Raw genomic sequence first — 14,695 nt, 5'->3', positions numbered from 1 at the left:
AGTCCAGAATTAAGGCCCAGTTTCTCTGGAGGTTAAGCCCCAGAATCTTGTCTAACATTTTCAGAATGGGATTAGTGATGAATACTATAGAATTTGGGGTTACAAGAGTCTGAATGAAAAATTTGATGCTAGTTGGAGACAAAAGCATTATATCGTTCAAATGAGAATTTTCTTCTTAGTACTGGCTCACTAGTGATTAAACAATGGTCATCAATTTCTCATATCTTAAATAATTCAAAATCCATTGATGTAGCTGTGACCATTAGGCCGTCTCTAGGATAGTAAAATTCAAGCTGATTCCTAAATTTTTACTTTAGAAGCTTTAATGGTTAATCATTGGCCTTTCCAGTTGACAGAACTGGAAAGCAGGACACAAAGAACATTCATGAGTTCCTATTCGTCATCATCGGAAATGAGATTCAAGTCTTCCTGTCCCACATAGCAAACTTAATAGGCGAACTTTGTACAGGAACATACTCTGAAGTAAACTAGAGGTGGTATTCCACCATGAGGGTAAATTTAGTTTTAATGATCTATATTGTTCATCAGTTAGCTCGTCAAGAACTAGAAAAAAACTGGTGACTGGGCATAAATACCAAAAACCACATCTAGGTCACTATATATTTTAATCACGAAGAAATTTTCTGAGCGTTCAAGGTCTATCTCTCAGATGGAGTCTACCCTGTAAGGAATGGTCATCACAATCAATAGAGCTCTTTTCATCATCTCTTTTCTCATAAATTTGAGCTATCGCATAAACTCCTATTAAATTAGGGAAGCGTAATCTCGTGTGATTCCATTCGGTCTAAATAAAAAGTTTCGGAACGTTTGATCTTCTGTCATGAACCGATTAAACTTGTAAAACTAATATTAAAGAGCTTGAGAGCAGCACAACAACCCATCTATATATTTTCAGCTGTGTGGCGATTGAATTTACTTGCGGAGTTGAAGGGGAGGCAACAGTGTTGTGCGTAATAGTTTAAAACCATTCTGCTAATCAACCATTATAGCCAGACTGTTGTTACCTCATGAATTAATTACCGAAATATCGAAAGTTTGACAGACAATTAAAGAATAAAAAAAATCCAGGAAATACAGTAAGGAAGCAGATAGAATAATCAAACTAAACCCAAAGAATACAAGGCCAGCCAGGGCAAAGACATATTTCAACGGGTAGACTAGCTGCATGAGAATATTGGCATGTTTAGCCCTTTATCCTGCTTAAATCTCACCCCTTTTAGGACGGGTTCGTTTTCGAACCCAAATACTTTTTAAGTAGAATTGTATGCTTGTCGTTCCCGGACACCATTCTATCCTTAAGAAACTATACTATTATGTATTCTTACCATCTAGCAGTCTGAAATAATTTTTATCAATTCCTTCCTTCGGGCAAGCCCAGTTAAGACTCGCCTCTCTCAGTACCTATTACAACTCTTTTCTTTCTTCTTCGCTGCGGAGTCTCTGTAATCGCTAGCAATCGAATAAATTTCAAACATTAACTGCTCATGATAAATTGTTCCTGTGTAGTAAAACTAGTAGCTTCAGAAACATTTGGTGTGGCCATATTTTGACAGGCTGCTGCAACTGAACCTTGCGGTGCTGCACCAGCATGCCAAAAATTTTTCGGAAGAAGCTTGCCAATTCGTTTTTGTCCGACCACCTCCGGTCTTAGGCATGACTTCAGGCACTACTCTCTGGCAGTTGGAACAAAAGAGCATGGGAACATGATTGATTGTTGAATTAAGCCTTCCCTGGGCTTTGGCACAAAAAGCTCAAATGAACTGTTCGTTTTCATTTCCTGGGCTCTCACTGGCTACTTAAACTAATTTGGTTATTACGAATTTTCAAGAAGTCATCAAACCCTGTTCACAAATAAAGTATTGGGTGTCATGCCAAAATAAAAGAACTGTCTATTAATATTATAGACAAAGACTTAAAAATGACAAGGGGGCCTGAAAGTCATATATAAGGGCGGAGGGGAAAACCAGAGGCTAAATAAGTGACAACAGAACTCATTTAGTCTGTTCGCGTTTCAAGATTTCCACGAACTTCCAGAAGTTCGGATGGTGGCAGCTAGTGGATGTTTGATTCCAAGATTGCCAGCGATCAAGGGTGTTCTATAGATAAGAAGGAAAAAGGGGGGAGGGGGTGACCTTTAGCTTTCTTGTTAGACAACCTATATAGGTACCCTCGAAGTAGTCCGATAACTCACTAAAATCCCTACCAAGCTCTTCTTAAAGATCTTCAAAAGATGTCACTACGTAACCAACAGGGAGAAATGGCAGAAATGGTATCATACCAACCTTCAGAGAAAACTCAGGGTCACTTGTGATCACTTCCTGAACTTTTCTATAGAAACTCTGGCACAAGTGGGTGAACAACTATTTATCTCTTCTGCAGGAAGCGTCAACTTTAAAGATTAAATGACACAGCTTCGAAATTACCACCACTGAATGGGGGAAAGGGTGGGCAAATTAGTTCCTCCACCTTTAACTCACCCTTCTATGACAAATCAGCCCCCAGAAACACGAAAAGAAGAACTAGAGGAAATAAAATAAAAAAGTAAATCCAAAAGAATATTCTACGCCATTTATCCCTCATGTATTTTAGAATATAGGTGAAGTATTTCAGAGCTTCTTCTTTTCTTCATTCTATTTCTTTGTCTCATTTTCCCTTTGGTTGCTCAGTTTTACAAGAGCGGAGAATTTTCCGAGGGGGAACAGTCAGGGAAGAATCTTCCACAGAAGGGATACATCGGACCCAGACAATTATAGCTTTCTCACGATAAGAAATAGCGCATTGATTTACCCTAACAGTTAGATCCAAAACTGTTGCAATACCACACAAACTGGTGGGAAACCACACATAAAAGTTAGAGAAAGAAAATAAAACAAAAAGAATATTCCACTCTCTTAAGACCTATTCCAAGGACCATTTCTAGGAAAACTTAACACACTTTAAATGTTTTTCCCTAACAAATATCTCCTCTGGATGATCAAGTGAAAATTATAGTCAAAGTTTTAAAATAGAGGAAAAAACGACAAATTATAAATGTTTTTTTTTCTTCACAAATTAGGGAGAGGAGGGTATTCCCAACAATGTTGGCGGAAACCTTGATCTTATTTAAAGACAGTTCGTGATGAGACAATGCCAACATTTTTTCCAAATCCAATTCTAATACCAACTTCACCTCGATATTTCAATTTGACCACGATTCCTGATTCCAAGAATATTTATCATTTTTTTTTGTCAGCATTGAAAACTATTACAAGATCGTTGGGTAGCTAAATCACCTAATAACTATGTTTTTGGAGCAACATGTTTTTGGTGCCACAGTTGACTATGAATCATTTAAATATTACTAATTTCAAGCTTAAAAACAAATAATGAAAAATAAACTTGAAATTTAATCGCATATCACAAATTAAAGGTTCTATTTTCAGAAGTGATACAGCTAAGAAGATAACAAAAGATTTTTAACCACTCAAGGAATGTTTTTCAATTTACTTCTTTCTATATTTCAAGTTCATTTTACTATTTATTCTATAGTCATTTATTCATAAATTTTTAAGGCAGCAAATCTCCAAGATCAAAGGAAAACTTAGGGCAGTAAATACAAGTCTCCTAAATTAAAAATGATTATTTGCCACAACAATTTATTGCATCATATCTAAAAGCATAAATACCAGGTTTCCATGAGATATCATACCGACAATTAAAATCTAAGAAAATATGATCAAGGTACAAGAAAATCGCATATCCACTTCTTCAATCAAGAGTTTTGGTTAACTTTTTCAAAGTATTCTTTAGATTTGATTGGATCGGGCTTGATAGAGGGCTCACCCGGTTTCCATTTGGCAGGACAAACTGAAACAGAAAACATGCATCAGTCACCTTCTAAAAGCTAACTTGAACAACTGGGAAATCTCCGTAGGATATAGAAATATCAGTGTTCAACTGTAAAGTGATTTTTTTATCATTTCTATTGTATTATTTTTTTATAACATATTTAGTACCTACCTATACAATTAGTAAGTTTCAGTAACTCTAAGGAATTCCCGCTAGATAGGAATATATATAAATACACCATAGGGGTAAAACAAACTAACAAGCCAGGCTTGATGGAGAGTACACTGAGTTTCCATTTAGCAGGACATACTAAAAAAGAACAAGCGTGCCCCAATCACCACTCAAAACCTAACTTAAAAAGGCTAAAAACCTACCTTTGGTTAAATAAATAGATAATGACAAATCAGTAGACATAGAAATAACTTCCTCCAACAGTCACTTAGACAAAAAAATTCTTAAAAACTGGTTGGATATTATTCATACTAATTCATCTAACCAATAAAAAACAGAGGGGGCAACAAAAATAATATAAAAAATCAATGAAAAAGAAAAACTTCATGAAAGAAACCTAGAAAAACGTTTTTTGATGCAATTTTTAAGTTGCAGTACTACACTTTCAGCTTGACGAACGGAATCGGGAACGAATTAAAAACTGACGGAAAAATAATAAAAATAAATAATAATAATAAAAGAATGACATAAATTATAAAAATAAGTAATAGTTCCAGATTAAGGAAAGAGAAAAACCTGTTGAAAAATACTGTCAGAAACACCAGGATTTTGCCTAGTGGCCTTCTTATTACTTTCCCTCCCCCCACCATTTTGCTCCAGATCTGCCCCCGAATAGCCTTGATGCCAATGTAGATAAGTAAATAAAGACGGTAGAGACGAAAATCTACTATTATTTTTCATTTCAACTTTCATTTTTCATTTCATTTCAACCAATCATCAATCATTTCTGCTTAAAAAGTTGAAAGTAAAAAAATGCTATCCAATATGGAATAAGTAAATTAGCGTCAAGAAATTTTTTTAGAGTTTTGTAGGAAGAAAGTATTTTGATCATAATTTGGTATCGACTTCAATCATTAGAGGATATCTTTTAAGTTTGGACATGAACCTCATGTGTCATTTACATAAATGAAAGCAATTTTTTTACATTTTTTGCTCCAGATTGCATTATACGGAAAGGGTGGATGTTTGATCCTGGGTGTGTCTGAAACCAAACTCCCAACCAAAACTTATAAAAAGATTCAGTATATAATTTTTGCTTGATTTAAAATTACCTATAAAAAGATTTAGCTGTAACAAACCATACGATTCCAAAAAAATGAGCATCCTCAAAAACGGTTAGGATCCCAATGGGTCCCATACAATGACACCCAACCTCTCTATAAACCCCAGGGCTTCCAGCTCTTTCCTACAGAAATCCGAAATTTCCATTTTCCCCTAGCAGGGTGGTGGCGTGTTCGCGATTATTTGTTAGTTCTTAATCAAGGATAAATCGTGTAAAATCCCAGGACCATTGGTTACAGAATGCTAGGAAAAAGCTATTTCTAAAGGAAATATGAAGTTCTAGTGCCTGTTTTAACCAGCTAAAATTCCACTGGAAAAAAACTACGGGTTGCAGCCCATGGGCGTATGCACAAAATCCTAATGGTGCAACTCCTATTCAATTCCCCTTTCAGAGGATCAAAATATATCTAGTATATTTCTAAAACTCAATATTATATTTTTTTGCAAAGTAAAACTTGTTATGTCATAGCATATTCCCAGGACGAATCTTTCCAGGGTTAGACCCCACCCTCCTTCACCCAATGATAATGCTTCTGATTAAAGCTAGGCTAAATGTTGTCGTAAGTTTCATTTACGTAAATAAAAACATACCTTCGCCGTGTTTTTCAACAAACTGGAACGCCTTTACCAACCTCAAAGTTTCTTCTACTGAACGTCCAACAGGAAGATCATTAATAGTAATCTGCTTGACAACGCCCTAAAAAAGGTTTTACAACGTCAAATCTTTTCTTAAATATCGATTATGGAAACATACATAAGTTAGATACAAACAAACAGGCACGTACATGGGTGGGGAGAATAGAAAAAGGTCCCCTGAAACCTCAGAATTCTTTTAGTTTCCCCTATTACATAAATGTAATCCAGAAAATATAAAATTATCAAATACATACAATTTATAACTGCTATATGGAACATTCAAATTTGCTCCCTTACACAGAAATACCTTTCCATGAAATTGCCCGGACATAAGAGACAGATTTGGTGCATAGAGATTACAATTATCCAATGAATACATTTTAAAATATTGTAATATCTGTAATAGAAAAACTTCCAAGATTTTTGATTAAAAAAGTATAGAAGAACCCACACGGTCTGAAGATTTCATACAAGTTTCACTTTTCTATTAAGATTTTCAAACACGTATAAAAAAAAAAAAACAATGCAGATGTACAATGATTGCTTGAACAGCATAACTAAAAAGTCCCAAATGGTAATATTACCAATATAAGCAAGATGGGTTGTTCCGTAAAGTTATAATTTGAAGGCTATAAAGAGGATGTTATGATATTTGAGGATATTAAGGGAAGTCAAGCTCAGAACAGAGAAATAAACGGCATATCTTTTCTAACCCTTCTCTCATCCAGGAACACACCAGGAGGGGGGGGGGTAAGTTTTTAAATTGCTGGGTAGACATTAATCAAAATATTGTATAAAATATGTTTTTTATTATCCAATAAAATTATTGTTTTCTGTGCGCGAATAAGGACCCTTAATGTTCTAAATTTTCTGAATTTCTGGGTAGTCTTTATTCAAATATTGTATAAAATATATTTTTGATTCAGTAAAAAGTATTGCTTTCTGTACGCGAATAAGACCCGTCATATTCTAGAATTTCTGAATGTCTGTGTAGTCTTTATTTAAATTATCGTATAAAATATGTTTTTTATTATTCAGTAGAAAAATATTGCTTTCTGTGCGTGAATAGGGACCCTTCATACTCCGGTGCTAGGCCACATATTTAGGGTAATGGTGGAAACTAGTTTTGTACAAAGTGAAATAAGATAGAGGAAAGAGTAAAAGGGACCTTTGACCTTGACAATTATACTGGCCAATGGGAAAAAGTTTAAATACGAGCAATTCAAAGCTCCTCGATTTATTTTTCTCAAAAACTCAGGAGACGAGTACCTGCACCACGCAAACAATTGGTTTGTATGTACAGGCCATAATAAATACCACATCTCAATTAAGTTTTTTCTTTCGAGGTTACCAATACTTTTTGACTTTTTTGCGGCCCCTATCATCATTTGTACACTTTAAGGATCTAAAGGCAAAACAGTCACATTTTCAGTGGATTTTTTCCAAAGACAGTCAGACTCGGTGACCGAAAAGCTGTTTTAAATCGGCCGGCTTCGTCAGGAAAAGCTATAATGAAGGAAGGACTTAGGACTGTGAATTCCGTAAACAAAATCAATTTTTTTTCACCGGGAAGAAATTACCGTTTAGCGATTATAATGTCCGGGCAACGAATGCACCAATATTAATTTGGCTGAAAAGCATCCGCGAAATTTTCATCTTCTTCCTTTTAGTTTGTAGTCCAAACTAATCGCTAAACTATTAGTCAAGTATAGTTAAAATAAGAAGTTTTTAAAAGTTTAAATAGTGCGTGTGTTGAAGACTTTGTCTTTATAACAGAGATTAGAGGCAAAAGTACTAAGGAGTATGTTGAAGATTGTGCCATTACGGAGGATATTAGAGGCTAAAGCACTGAGGAGTATACAAGTCTGATTTTCGTCCCTTTTCTTTGGATTATATTATTCCGAATCAATATGGAAAAAAGTAGTAACCAAAAAAGAATTATCTAACCCGTGGCTGAGAAGTTTCGGTCGTGGGCTTTATTCAAGATTATTTATAATTGTAGAATATAGTTTCCCAGATGAAGGTTTTCACAACTCGTAAAAAGTCGCGGTTCTCTAACAGAATCATCTCACTCTAAGTTTTTACACACACTTACAATGGCTATTTTTTACTTCGTTGAATATTTTTTCCTTCACTACTCTAAAAATACTCCCTACTATGCATTAAAAGCACCACTTTATGGAAAACAGTTTGAGCACCTGAGTTGACAATATTTAATTTTTTTTAATTGGTTTTCACATTTAAAGTTTAATTTTACGAGTTAGTTCATATAATTGCATGTACGCGAATCCCTAAATACATTTTGATATTTACTATCCAAGTACTCATGGCTTTCCTGTATACTACATTAAATTAAAACAAAAGTTTTCTCAGCTGAAAGTAAGGAGCAACATTAAAGCTTAAAATTAACAGATATTATTATGTATATGATAAGGGCTCCCCCTCCTTAACACCTCACTCTTCACGCTAACGTTTTTTAGTACTTTTAAAAAAGCTTCTTATTGTTCTAATTTAACAAACCTTGTGTTTCAGGACTAGTTCTTAAAGAACTGGGAGAAAATTCAAACTTTATCATACAAAGCGAGGGTAAAACAATTCGTTACCACGAACTATTAGATGAGAATTTGAGAATTCAAGATAAAGCACCTCAATCTACGCTTGTTCTACACAAAATTAAACATAAAACTGGATGATAAACTTAAATGAGAAATCTGCTGATAATGAGAAACAATTCCTAATGGAAACAGTGGCGTCAATTCACTATTATTTTTTTTTTTTTGGGGGGGGAGGGGGGCAAAATATATTTCTCTATGTCTAAGGGGAGGGCAAAGCTGTAGTTGAAAATGGAAGCCTCAGTTTATGTTTCTCATTAAATTTAAAGCCTCCGAGAACTATAGATAAAAATTAAAATAAACACTTAAAAGCAAAAAAAAAATCAAACTAGATCAACCAAAAGATAATTGGAATTATCAGAATATGCCTAATATGCGTAATACTGACGAATAGCATATTAAAAATAAAATAATATAAATGGCTATAATAAAAAAAAGACAACATACGTTAGGATCAATGATGAAAAGTCCTCTGAGAGCTAATCCAGCATTTTCAATCAAGACACCATAGTCTTTAGCGATTTGCTTGTTGAAATCAGAAAGAAGTGGATATTTTATTCCACCAAGACCGCCTTCCTTGAATAAAAGATATGGGAAAAATTAAATTATGTAACAGACTTGGAATGTAGGGATTTACTAGGGACACTAGGAGAAGGAAGGTACCAAGGATATGTTCCGCCATTTCTTGAAGAACAGTAGCCTTAACGAAAAATAATATAAATACACATAGCTTAGCCCACCAAGGAATTGTACCTGTCACAAGAAATAACTAATAGTTACACAAATTTGAATATCTTGTGACAAGAAATTTAACAGCATACTGACAGCCCTCAGTAGGGACTGGCAACTTCTTGTTTCCCAAAAGCCAGCTTTAAGAAAACAAAATTGTATAATTAAGAAAGCCTACAGTCGAATACAAAGGGAATATTCACTAAGTCAAAAATCCTGCAAAACTTGACTTTAAGCTCAAATATAAAACCAAGAAATGAATGAATTCACACGAAATTTGGCAAAAATAACATTTTTTATTGACATAATCAAACAGTTCGTGGTAACGAACTGTAGCAACGAACTGTACCCGGCTCAATAGTAACCAAAACTCTAAAAAATCGAATTTTGATACCAATAGTTACATTAAAAGAATCGTGTTTAATGCCGTGTTTTCATCAAGTTTAGTCTTACCCATAAAAGGTTATGAGCCTGAGAAATTTACCTTATTTTAGGAAACAGGGGGAAACACCCCTAAAAGTCATAGAATCTTAACGAAAATCACACCATCGCATTGAGCGTATCAGAGAACCCCACTGTAAAAGTTTCAAGCTCCTACCTACAAAAATGTGGATATTGGTGTTTTTTGCCAGAAGACCGATCACGGGTGCGTGTTTTTTTGGTTTTTTTTCCAGGGGTGATCGTATCGACCCAATGGTTCTAGAATGTTGCAAGAGGGCTTATTCTAACGGGAATTAAAAGTTCTAGTGCCCTTTTTAAATGATCAAAAAATTGGATGGCACCTAGGCCCCCTCCCACGCTCATTTTTTCCCCAATGTCACCGGATAAAAATTCTGAGATAACCATTTTATTCATCATAGTCGAAAAACCTAATAACTATGTCTTTGGGGACGACTTACTCCCCCACAGTCCCCGTGGGAGGGGCTACAAGTTACAAACTTTGACCAGTGTTTACATATAGTAATGGTTATTGGGAAGTGTAAATACGTTTTCAGGGGGATTTTTTTGGTTTGGGGGGGGGGGGGGGGTAGAAGTTGAAGGGGGTTACGTGGGAGGATCTTTCCATGGAGGAATTTATCATGGGGAAGAGAATTTCAATGAGGGAAGCGCAGGATTTTCTAGCATTATTTAAAAAAAACAATGAAAAAATAAATATGAAAAGTTTTTTCAACTGAAAGTAAGGAGCAGCATTAAGACTTAAAACGAACAGAAATTATTATGCATATGAAGGGTTCACCTCCTCGTAATACCTCACTTTTTACGCTAAAGTAATTTTAGTAATTTCAGCTATTTATTCTACGTCCTTTGTGATTTAGGGGTCATTCTTAAGGAATTGGGACAAAATTTAAGCTTTAGTGTAAAGAGCGAGGTATTGACGAGGGAGTGAACCCCCTCTAGAAGTTCGTTACGTAAGTTAATTCGTAAGTTACGTATATTTTTTACTAATGAAAACGTTCGCAAAACATTAAAAGTTCTAATTGCCTTTTTAAGTGATAAAAAAATTGGAGGGCAACTAGGCCTCCACCCTCGTTCCTTTTTCTCAAAATCAGCCTAAAACTATGAGAAAGCCATTTAGCCAAAACAAAATTAATATGCAAATTTTGTTTTAATTACTTATGCGCGGAGAGCCAAAATCAAAACATACATTAATTCAAAAACGTTCAGAAATAAAAAAAAGTATTTTTTAACTAAAAGTAAGTAGCGACATTAAAACTTAAAACGAACAGAAATTACTCCGTAAATGTAAGGAACTTTTCCTCCTCAACGCCCCGCTCTTTACGCTAAAGTTTTTACTGTTTTAAAAAGTAGTCGTTTTTCTCGTGGAAGGGGGTAACTAATTATGAGTCGTAGGCCAACACATGCTCCATCTGTAGTTACTAGTTATAGACTTTGGGTAGCCTCTATTCTATTAGGTCACTGTCAGGACGTCTGAGTCCGTTTTAGAAGAAAAATATTCTAAATATGAAGTGCTAAAGGCCTAGACATGAGACCGTTTTTATTCGAGAGCATCTATCACAAGCCGAAAATGTGTTCCATAATGCTAAATCCCTAAATAAAACAACAATGTCATAAGCCAATGTTATGAATCAATATAAAAATGTATACTAAACTCTCTCTCTAAAAAAGAAAAAACCTTCAAAGAAAAGAATACTGAAAAATTTTCTTTTTAAAGAACGATGCTTCTCTTCTACTTTCAAGAAAAAATTCGAACTATCAAGTCTAAGCCTCAAGTCCTACAATAATTAGAACTCGTTAGTGTATTTCAACTGTGTAAAAGAATAAGGAAAAAGAAAGACAGAAACTAGGCCAACTCCCTGAAAAATAACAGAAAACAAGTTAAATATAAGATGAAGCTTCTAGCCTACTAAAGAAATATATATACATATATATATATATATATATATATATATATATATATATATATATATATATATATATATATATATGTATATATATTATATATATATAAACAAAAATTTACCAAGGACATAACCAGAGAGGAGGTGTTACCGGGTTTGAACTCCCTCCCCGAATGTTTCGTCTGACTCACAAAACGCAACACAAATGCATATAAACGAAGTTTGATGTGTCTTAAAGCTTTTTTTAACCCCCCTCCCCCCCCCGCGGAACAAAAAACTAGATAATCCCTTTTAGTATATATACTCATACTAGAAGGTATTGGATAATGTAAGATGCAACTTCTTTTCGGATAATAAATACTAAGCTAGAAAGTGATTACTGAGATTTGACAAAAAAAAAAAAAAAAAAAAAAAAAAAAAAAAAAAAAAAAAACATCAATAGTAAGAAAGGAAAAGAATAGATATAAATAAAGGAAAAAACATATCTACATATATATTTACCCATTCCATAATAGATGGGTCTCCTGTTGTAAACAAGAGCTAAGAGCTCATATGGCACTGGTGACGAGGCCAGAAGAGCCATGAGCTCTGACAAAATTCTAAGAATCAATAGATTGATTTAAAAGGAAAATCAGAGGCTTAATGCCGGTCGGGATTTAAAATAAGAGCTCTGAGTCACGATGTCCTTCTAAATATCAAAATTCATTAAGATCTAATCACGCACTCGTAAGGTATAAATACCTCATTTTTTCAAAGAGGTTTTCCTCTCCCTTCAGCCCACCAGATGGTCGAATCAGGGAAAACGACTTTATCAAGTCAATTTGTGCTGCTCCCTGACATGCCAACCAATTTTCATCGTGCTAGCCCGTCCAGAAGCACCAAACTCGCCAAAGCACTGAACCCCACCCCCTAACTCCTCCAAAGAGAACAAATTCAGTACAGTTACGCCAAACACGTATCTAAGACATTTGCTTATTCTACCCACCACGCTTCATCCCGATTCCTCCACTCTAAGCGTGTCCAAGATTTCCAATTTCCCCTTCCAACTCCCCCCAATGTCAACAGGTCTGGTCGGCATTTAAAATAAGAGCTCTGAGACATGAGTTCCTTCTAAATATCAAATTTCATTAAGATCCGGTCACCCGTTCTTAAGTTAAAAATACCTCAATTTTTCTAATTTTTCCAAATTAACACACCAGCTCCTCCTAGAGAACGGATCCGTTCCAATTAAGTCAATCATATATCTAGAACTTATTTTTCCCATCAAGTTTCATCCTGATCTCTCCACTCTAAGCGTTTTCCAAGATTTCTGTTTCCCCCTCCAATCCCCTGTGGATCTCCAATCTCCATGTCCGCGGATCCAATGCGAGTCGAAAATGGAGCATTTGAGACATAAAATCCTTCTATATATCAAGTTTCATTAAGATCCGAGCACCTATTCGTAAGATAAAGATACCCCAATTTTCACGTTTTCCAAGAATTCTGGTTTCCCCCTCCAGCTCCCCCCAATGTCACACGACCTGGTCAGAATTTAAAATAAGAGCCCTAAAGCACAAGATCCTCCTAAATATCAAATTTCATTAAAATCTGATCACCCGTTCGTAAGTTACAAATACCTCATTTTTTCTAATTTTTCCAAATTATTCCCTCCCCCCTCCAACTCCACCGAAGAGAGCGGATCCGGTCCCGTTATGTCAATCACGTATCTTATACTAGTTTTTATTCTTCCCACCCATTTTCATCCTGATTTCTCCGCTTCAAGTATTTTCTAAGATTTCGGTCTCCCCCCCAATGACGCTGGATCCGGTTGGGATTTAAAATAAGAGATCTGAGTTACGAGGTTCTTCTAAATATGAAGTTTCATGAAGATCCGATCACACCTTCGTAAGTTAAAAATACGTCATTTTTTCTAATTTTTCAGAATCAACCCTCCCCCCCCCCCCAACTCCGCCAAATAGAGCGGATCCGTTCAGATTATGTCGATCACGTATCTAAGACTTCTGCTTATTTTTCCCACCAAGTTTCATCCCGATCTCTCCACTCTAAGTGTTTTCCAAGATTTTAGGTCCCCCCAAACTCCCCCCAATGTCACCACATCCGGTCAGGATTAAAAATAATAGCTTGAGACACGATATCCTTCTAAATATCAAATTTCATTGAGATCCGATCACCCGTTCGCAAGTTAAACATACATTATTTTTTCTAATTTGTCAGAATTAACCCCCCCCCCCAGCTACCCCAAAGAGAGCGGATCCGTTCCGGTTATGTCAATCACGTGTCTAGGACTTGTGATTTTTTCCCACCAAGTTTCATCCCAATCCCTCCAATCTAAGCGTTTTCCAAGATTTTAGGTTCCCCCCCAACTCCCCCCAATGTCACCAGATCCGGTCGGGATTTAAAATAAGAGCTCTGAGACACGATATCCTTCCAAACATCAAATTTCATTAAGATCTGACCAACCGTTTGTAAGTTAAAAATACCTCATTTTTTCTAATTTTTCCGATTTAACCGTCCCCCACTCCCCCCCAGATGTTCGAATCAGGGAAACAACAATTTCTAATTTAATCTCGTCTGGTTCCTGATACACTTGCCAAATTTCATCGTCCTAACTTACCTGGAAGTGCCTAAAGTAGCAAAACAGGGACAGACCGACAGACAGATCGACAGAATTTGCGATCGCTTTGAGCATTTTTTGCGGGGTGGGTGGGTGGGTGGAGGAACTTGGGAATGAAGCACTCGGTTGGGATTCGATACTACTGAGACGCTACTTGAGTAAGAAAAAAGTTTACAAGTCATATAAAGCAAGCAAAATTATTACTTTTCTAGGCGTATTAATCCATGCAAGATGACTGAAATGGCTATCCGTTGACGCACCGACAACTTCAGCGTTAATTGCCTTGAAATCTTCAATGTGATCAGAGAAAGCAATAATTTCTGTTGGACACACAAAAGTGCTAAAAATAATATATATATAATATAATATATACACATATAGATACGTAATAAAATTTAAATAATGAAAAATTTCACAACAGAATATGCCTCTAGTTGAAATCTATATTATAACTTCGGTCAATGTCGGTCTGAAACTCTATGTACAATCAATGACTCAGGAGGTTGATAACTTAGTGTTCTTTTATTATGAAAAAAAAAATTATACAAAAGTTTACTCATTTTTCGTATAAACTGCTTCTTTTAGATTGTTGACACACTGGA

General features: G+C 35.4%; 1 protein-coding gene across 1 annotated transcript in view; it reads right to left on the bottom strand.

Moving 5' to 3' along the window:
- Window positions 1-3,639: 3,639 nt before the first annotated feature.
- LOC136024858 (peroxiredoxin-like) overlaps window positions 3,640-14,695 on the bottom strand; it is a 31,636-nt gene continuing 20,580 nt past the window's right edge. Inside the window, exons 4-7 of the mRNA XM_065700371.1 lie at window positions 14,298-14,433; window positions 8,838-8,966; window positions 5,734-5,839; window positions 3,640-3,867 (exon numbers count right to left, since the gene is read on the bottom strand). Of these exons, the coding sequence (XP_065556443.1) occupies window positions 3,773-3,867; window positions 5,734-5,839; window positions 8,838-8,966; window positions 14,298-14,433 (466 nt within the window). The 3' untranslated portion in view covers window positions 3,640-3,772. The remainder of the gene's footprint in view (window positions 3,868-5,733; window positions 5,840-8,837; window positions 8,967-14,297; window positions 14,434-14,695) is intronic.

Source organism: Artemia franciscana, chromosome 3 (assembly GCF_032884065.1).
Source record: "Artemia franciscana chromosome 3, ASM3288406v1, whole genome shotgun sequence".
Classification (NCBI taxonomy): Eukaryota; Metazoa; Arthropoda; class Branchiopoda; order Anostraca; family Artemiidae; genus Artemia; species Artemia franciscana.
This window is presented reverse-complemented; position numbering and strand designations above follow the sequence as displayed.